Consider the following 6835-nt stretch of genomic DNA (forward strand, 5'->3'; position numbering starts at 1 on the left):
TATTTATTTTGTTATTAGTATTGATTCCTATTTTTTAGATTAATTTAACTTACAATCTTTTCTTTTAATTTTGCCTCCCTTGAGTTGAAATCCTTGCTAACAGTTTGCATCAGTTATGATCATATGAAGCTTATACATCTCCCTACGGATGGAGCTCTAATATCTGATTGTTAACATGTTCTGCACCAGTTATTTTACATGGGAAGTGGACCAACTCGAATGAGTCGAGAAGTGCTGTTAATGTCAGTGCCACAGAACAGCAAAGGTCAATAGAAGAGATTTCATGAACTTCCTAAACTAGAATGTGAATTGAACATGAAAAATACTTTACCTTCTAATGTTCATCATACAACAATAACGCAAAATTCATTATAGTCCACTCATCAATAAACCTCAAGACATAGCTAGGGTAAAAGATGCTAATAACATTTCAAGTGAAGCAATTTAATTATCAAACATCTTCTATTTCCTTTGGCTCTTTTTTATAATGGGTATCATCAAGTTAAAATAAAAATTGTAGTCTAATCTACAATATAATACATGGGTCATAGAGACAAAGTGTGCGTGTAGTTTGGTCATCTGAAGGACTCAACTGGCGCGGATTCTTCAAGAAGCGCAGCAGCCTCAAAGCATTCGGCAGCCTCTAGCTGTGTTGCTCCAATGTCAGCTTTGTAGAGAAGCCCAAGATTGTACCAGGCAGAAGGATTTGTTCTGTCTAGTCGAAGTGCATCAGTGAGAAAACTTCGCACAACTGCCAATGATTGGCCTCCGAGCTCTCGAAGGATGCATGCTGTGGATATCAAGCTTGGAACATGGTTGGGTTCAACATCTAATGCTTTCCTGAATGATTTCAGGGCTTCTTGGTGGAGACCCTTGGCTTTATAGAGTAAACCTAACAAGTCACCAAGTTTTAGGTTCCTTAATCAACAATATAATCAAATATTTTTGCATATGAACAGTGGACACCCCATAAGATTGTTTCAAAATACTCAAGGAAGAGAGACTTGATTAAACTTTGATAGTGCCAAGAGCCTTGTTGCTCAACTAGTTGGTACCTCTTGGTGTTTCTAGTGAAAATATCCAGGATTCAAATCCCCCTTCTCCCCTATTGTAACTATTGAATTATCAAAAAAAAAAAAAAAGACTTTGATAGCAATTTTAACGAGAAATAATTCCAGATACAGTTCTACTCTATATCAAGCAACTTGAGTTTTGGCACTATGTCTTGACATCATTCTAAAATGAAGCAATTTGCACCATGTCCCATGTCTCTAAGGGCTATTGAGTAGAAGGGAACTAAAAAATAAGAACATAAAAGCTAAGAGGAAATTCAAGATATATACAAATTAAATATAAAAGTAGTGATTGAATGAGAACTTACCTGTTGAATGCCATCTAGAAGCGGAATAAGGATTGATAGCCTGGGATTTTGAAAGACAGACTTCAGCATCCCGCCATTGTGACAAGCTTGTGTAGACATTAGCTAAATCATGCCACGTTTCCATTTCTAAGCTTCTGTCATGATTTCTCCTATTCTGTAAGAGAAAATTGTAACAAAAGTAGGTCATTTGCTACCTCAAAACGGTCTTCTGGGAATAATAATTGGGTGCATAGATCAAAGTTAAGCTAATCTCCTTTCCATTATTTTAAAAAAAAAAAGAAAAAGAAAAAAAAAAAGGCTTTTATACTTAGCCTGCACATATTCTCTATCTTTTACAAATAGGGAATAGCAAATCAAAATTCCTAACCAAAATATAAGGGAAAATAATTTCTTTAAAAAAAGACATGTCATATATGCTTCAAAATTTACACTCCTTTGTTTCACTGTAAAATATTTTCTTAGTCACAGAAGGAAATATGCAAAGCTGTTTCAATAAATGAAAAGAAGGTCCATCTGGACACATTTTCAAGTTAATGAAAACATGATTCTATATTTCAACATCTAATTACAAGGGCACAAACCTAACGTGGATGCCCACCAAACACCATACCTTTAGAAGCTTCTTCCCAACACCTAAACTTTTGGTCCGAACTTGAAGAACAGCAAGAAGATGAGTATATGTCTCTATGGCATTCTTTAACTGACCCTGTGCAATCTGGAGCTTAGCTTTAGTTCGCAACAGTTCTCCTTGATCCCACTTCCCAGTCTGATCTAAAGCAGCATTAATTAGTGTCTCTGCATCACTGAACCGTTTTTGAGCTGACAATATCCGTGCCGAAAGGATATACCCTTTAACACTAGAGCCAGCCTCAAGTTTCAAAAGCTGCTTTGCATAATAAAGGGCTACATCCAATTTCCTTTGTTCAGCATGCTCTAGACAAAGATGAAAAACAATGCTTGGATCTCTTTCTCTCATTGTTCTCTCAGCAGTTCCCAGTGCTTCAATTGCTTCAGACTGCTTCAAAATCCTCTCAGAATCGGAAGCAACCAATCTGGATTTACCTGACAATAGAACACCCAGTAAGCAGTTTGCAACACTAAACACTTGGCTGCATTTTCCTTGCAGTCCAGAAAGCGCTTTGTGAGAATAATTAATCCCTTCCTCAATGCAAACCAAATTCTCTCCACAAATTTTTGAAGCCAGTAATAACTCTGGTATGCAATCATGGTTCTCTCTATCATGCAAAAAGTTCCTCAAAAGATTCAAAGCAATCATGTTTTCGCCTTCCCCATAATAACAGAGAGCTAGAGTGCTATATCTTTCCTTTCTATCCATGATCCCTGGAAGCAATTCTTCAACCTGATGAGCTAGGGCCCTCAATTCCCCTGAAACAGATAGGGCAAAAGAAAGGTGATCAATGATTGATGGGTCCCATACAATCCTTTTAAGAACAAATTTTCTTAGTAGAATCAGTAACAGAAGAACAGCCTCCTCTAAATTATTTCTTGGCACAAAGGAGCCTCCCATCTGTGAACGAAGATTTGGGGGATTTGCATCACAACCACTATACAGAAGAAAAATGGCAAATTCTTTTTCTATCTTTGCAGTAGTTTCTGTGTCAAGATTCCAATGATAAAGTAGAGCTCTCCTGTATGATAGGATAGCTTCTTGGGGAGACCCAGCAAGCTTCCATAACTCCGGAAGCAATTCGACAGCTCTGTTTAGAGTCTCTTGTAATTTACAATCTGATGCAAAGTTTTCAGTCAAGCCTTCTGGTAATGCAGATTCAACAGTGTCCAAAATTACTTTGCAAGACTGAGCAGCTTCTGTGAAAATGGGTTAGGAAGGAAGGTTAGCCATGCAGTAATTTTATAAACAAACCATCTCAGAAACCTTAAAATTTTCATTTCTATGTGATCCTTGGCAGGGAAGATAAGGGAGAGAGAGAGAGAGCCCACAACAAGCACAATCTTTTTTTTTCTTCTTTTTTTTGGGGGTTTGGGGGGGGGGGGGGGTGTTGAGGGGATAACTTGTAATGCACAAATCACCTAAATAATTACTTTATACTGGTCGATTGATTACACAATACATAAATTCCTAATTTAGTAAAGAAAACTGATCATGGGATTCAGTATGCTGGTGACCTCTAAATATAAATGACCGTTAAGAAAATGTTGCTTGGTTCGTTGCAAGTTCATGAGTCCAAAAATGTACAAGACAATCTGAAAGATAATTGAAACAACATAAGGAGAAGAAAGATAAACAGGAAGCGGAAATCAAATTGAGATGGAGGGAATACCTCCAAACCTCCCAAGACCCTGACATGATTTTGCTTTGAGGAAAATAGCTTCAAGTAGTAAACTAACAGCATGCATTGACATTAGTGGGGCAGCATCACTTTGTGAATGGCGTCTATTGTATTCACATCTTCTAGAAATGGAGACTTTCATCTTGGGGGTAACTGCAGCAATGTCTATTCCTTCAAATACATGAAGTGCAGCTTCTATGTTACCTTTTTGATACTCAAGCCTTCCTAATAAAGCTCTTGCTTCCTAAAGAAGTTAGACATTTTTCTTAGCCTTAAAAATTTGTAAAGAAGATTCTAAAAAGATTCAAAGCAAGCCCAGATTGCAGAATAACATGTAGTCTAGCCATAACCATGCAAAAACTAGAGATATGAGGACATTGGCTGAAATTTCAAGAAGCCCCTGTTATAAAGAATCTCAAGGAAAAGCATATAATATATTTACATCATATCAATAAATATAAGGGACTTAACTCCTATGAGAAACTGAGTCACATGTTTTCATTTCCATGTCATGTATGAATGGGCCATTATAACCAAGTTACTGAAAATCAAATTGGTACATTATCAATATCGATGAAAGAAAATATTTGGAGCAACAGCATTCCTGTTTAAGTCCTGGTTCTAGGAGATCAACATGCCCAAAATAACTAGTTCTTCAGTTATGGAAAACATGGAGATCAAAGATAAAATATCATACATTCAACTACCCAACTTTGGATACATCCATTGAAAATGCAGTGGAGAGATCACAAGTTACATGGAAAATAGCACATGTCATGAACTAATCGAACCCCCTAAACCCCACTCCCATGCAACTCAAGTACTCAACCAATAGACAAAAGACGTTGCATCACTAAAACCAATGCCTAAGTGAAGGAATGGGTTGTAGTAACACAACAAATTTTTGAAGTTTCATGGAATAAAATAAATCCATTATTCAACAAATTTAGTAGAGATTCCATGATTCCAGCATAGCAAAATTTGACGGTGTTCATGATCTCTCCAAATTAGACATATATACTATAGTCTCAGGCATCATTAGAGAGCTATCTTTACCATAGAATATTGGAATTGCCAATTTTTTTTTAAAAAGAATTCATTTGGTTTAGTATTACAATGTACTGCCCTTAATATAACTGTAACCAATGACCATCCAGAGAAAAAAAAAAAAAAGGCAAATCTATCTAAAACAGGATAAACCAACTAAGGAATTCTCATTGTCAGAGTCACTCCCACCTCAAAATGACTTTACAAATGTACAGCTAAATAACAGTAAAACAAAGACTTATGGCCTTTTTGGTTCGTATGAACTTGACTACTTCATTTTGTCTTACCATATAATTTAAATCCATATCTCAAATGGAGCAATCAAAAACAGGTTGAAGTATTTACTACAATGGATGAATAAATCATATCTATAAATTTTCCCATTATAATGCTCAATTTGTTCATTGAAGATCATATAAAGTGAAAACGTAACCATAAAAAATTTCGTAGTATGACCAGACAGGCTCTTAGTTTACATATTACAGATAAACAAAAATACAACAGAAAAGGCAAGAGATCAGCAAAAATAGGTATAACTAACCTCATAGTTCAGATAACCACTCTCACGAAGAGAGCACTCTGCTTCTTCAATGTTGCTATTGTCCACCTTTGTTTCCATCTCACCAGCTCGGGATGAATAGCCACTTGCTGAATAGTCCCGAGTTGCTAAGGACTCCGATGAATGAACCATTTCATCTACCTTCAATTGCTCACCTGAACAAATACACTTCATCATCTTCTGCAATCTCCCTTGAATGATAATTACTCCCTTATTCACCCAATTCTTAAGTCTCATACTGGATCAATCCACTTGAAATTCTTCTAAACTAGCATCAACCATAGAACTATAAATCAGAACCCAGAAATTACCCAACACCCCAGCTCATATAAGCGCACATAAATTCCTAGATAATAAGCAGAGTGTTAGTGCTCAACCAGTGAATTCTTGAGAGTACTAGATTCCATATATATCAAAATGAACTAAGAAAATGAAACTATCCCAAAATTCCAACTTTCAACAAGTTTTCTTTTTGGTTCCTATTCAATTATGTTATGAAGCTTATGCTATAAACATGTCCAATTCAGAATCCTACTATCTAGGATTCGAACATCCAAATTATGTAATGACATGAAAAACCAACCAAAATTTCTGCAACCCCACTTCACAACTCCATCAGAATTCGCAAACAAGAAACCTTAAGTACCCCAAAAGCCCATCAAAGATGAATAAAAGAAGAAACTTTAGAGTATAAAAAAACACCCAGAAGAATCCAACAACAACCCAGATGAAGTAAATACAAGCCACAAGATATTACAGCTAAGCAATATGATTATGGAAGCTAAAGTTGCAGAAAAGGAAACACCCATTACAACTACAACTTAGAAGAAAGAACAAAAGAGATTAAAACAGCATCTTAAGAAAGTACCTTTTGGTTAAGAAAAAGCATTGACTGAGCCCACCAGACATCAACACCACCGTGCATCTCTCCAGTTCCTACAACCAAAAAAGGTCCCTTGATTTTCTCTTGCTAAACAAGAATCCAAAGCTGCAATGACTTTTTGCTCTCTTTTTATGACTTTGAGCCTGTATTTCTTGTAACTCACTGCTCCTTTGCCTCTTCTACGCTTTTGATATATTGTTAGTTCAAAATTCAAACAGTACGGAGACAAGTCAGAGTTTGTGCATTAAATGATGAAATGTACCTTCTAATTCTGCTTTCGAAGCTGTGAATGTGTGAACAGAAGAAAGATTTTGTTTAAACTTTTTTATTTTGTGTTGTTTAATCTTTATTTTAGTCTAAATTGGAACGAGTATTTATACTTTATTATATTAAATTTTATTATTAAAGAAAGAAAAATTGTCATTCTGGAATCTGAATGGAAAGGAAATGTAGCGGGGCCCAGTTTCCTCCTTGTGTGGTCAACTACTCAACTGCCGGCCCCTTAACGTTACAAAAGAAAATCTCTTTTTGGTTTCCAGTTGTGTTCAATTTGTTGACTTCATACTTCACATTAAATTTTAAGCAAAAACACTAGGCCTTAATTTTGTACGAGAAATGTTATAGAAATTATTTTTAGAAATATTTTATTAAGGAAA

At 35.8% G+C, this 6835-nt stretch overlaps 1 protein-coding gene across 7 annotated transcripts; it reads right to left on the minus strand.

Annotated features, from left to right (window-relative positions):
* Positions 1-435: 435 nt before the first annotated feature.
* Positions 436-6541, minus strand: LOC126688586 (protein NPGR2-like). Of its 7 annotated transcripts, XM_050383337.1 has the most exons (7): positions 6442-6541; positions 6165-6358; positions 5279-5642; positions 3682-3934; positions 1992-3208; positions 1382-1535; positions 436-892 (listed from the first exon to the last, which is right to left on the minus strand). In XM_050383337.1, exons 3-7 carry the CDS (start codon positions 5531-5533, stop codon positions 576-578), a joined length of 2196 nt encoding a protein of 731 aa, XP_050239294.1. In that variant the 5' UTR covers positions 5534-5642; positions 6165-6358; positions 6442-6541; the 3' UTR covers positions 436-575. The 7 variants fall into 7 exon arrangements, with proteins under 7 accessions (XP_050239294.1, XP_050239295.1, XP_050239292.1 ...); XM_050383338.1 differs by lacking the exon at positions 6442-6541 and having other exon boundaries at positions 5279-5559; positions 6165-6420; XM_050383335.1 differs by lacking the exon at positions 6442-6541 and having other exon boundaries at positions 5279-5564; positions 6165-6420.
* Between the last annotated feature and the right edge of the window lie 294 nt (positions 6542-6835).

The sequence above is a fragment of the Quercus robur genome, chromosome 6 (genome assembly GCF_932294415.1).
Source record: "Quercus robur chromosome 6, dhQueRobu3.1, whole genome shotgun sequence".
Taxonomy (NCBI): domain Eukaryota; kingdom Viridiplantae; phylum Streptophyta; class Magnoliopsida; order Fagales; family Fagaceae; genus Quercus; species Quercus robur.

Bases quoted from the DNA above. Each gene is read 5' to 3' on its own strand.
- LOC126688586 (XM_050383337.1), bottom strand. From the start codon at position 5,533: ATGAGACTTAAGAATTGGGTGAATAAGGGAGTAATTATCATTCAAGGG. The intron at 3,209-3,681 runs GTATTCCCTCCA...CCATTTTCACAG, and splicing joins GGGTCTTGGGAGGTTTGGAG to AAGCTGCTCAGTCTTGCAAA. The intron at 893-1,381 runs GTAAGTTCTCAT...GTGACTTGTTAG, and splicing joins TTCTAGATGGCATTCAACAG to GTTTACTCTATAAAGCCAAG.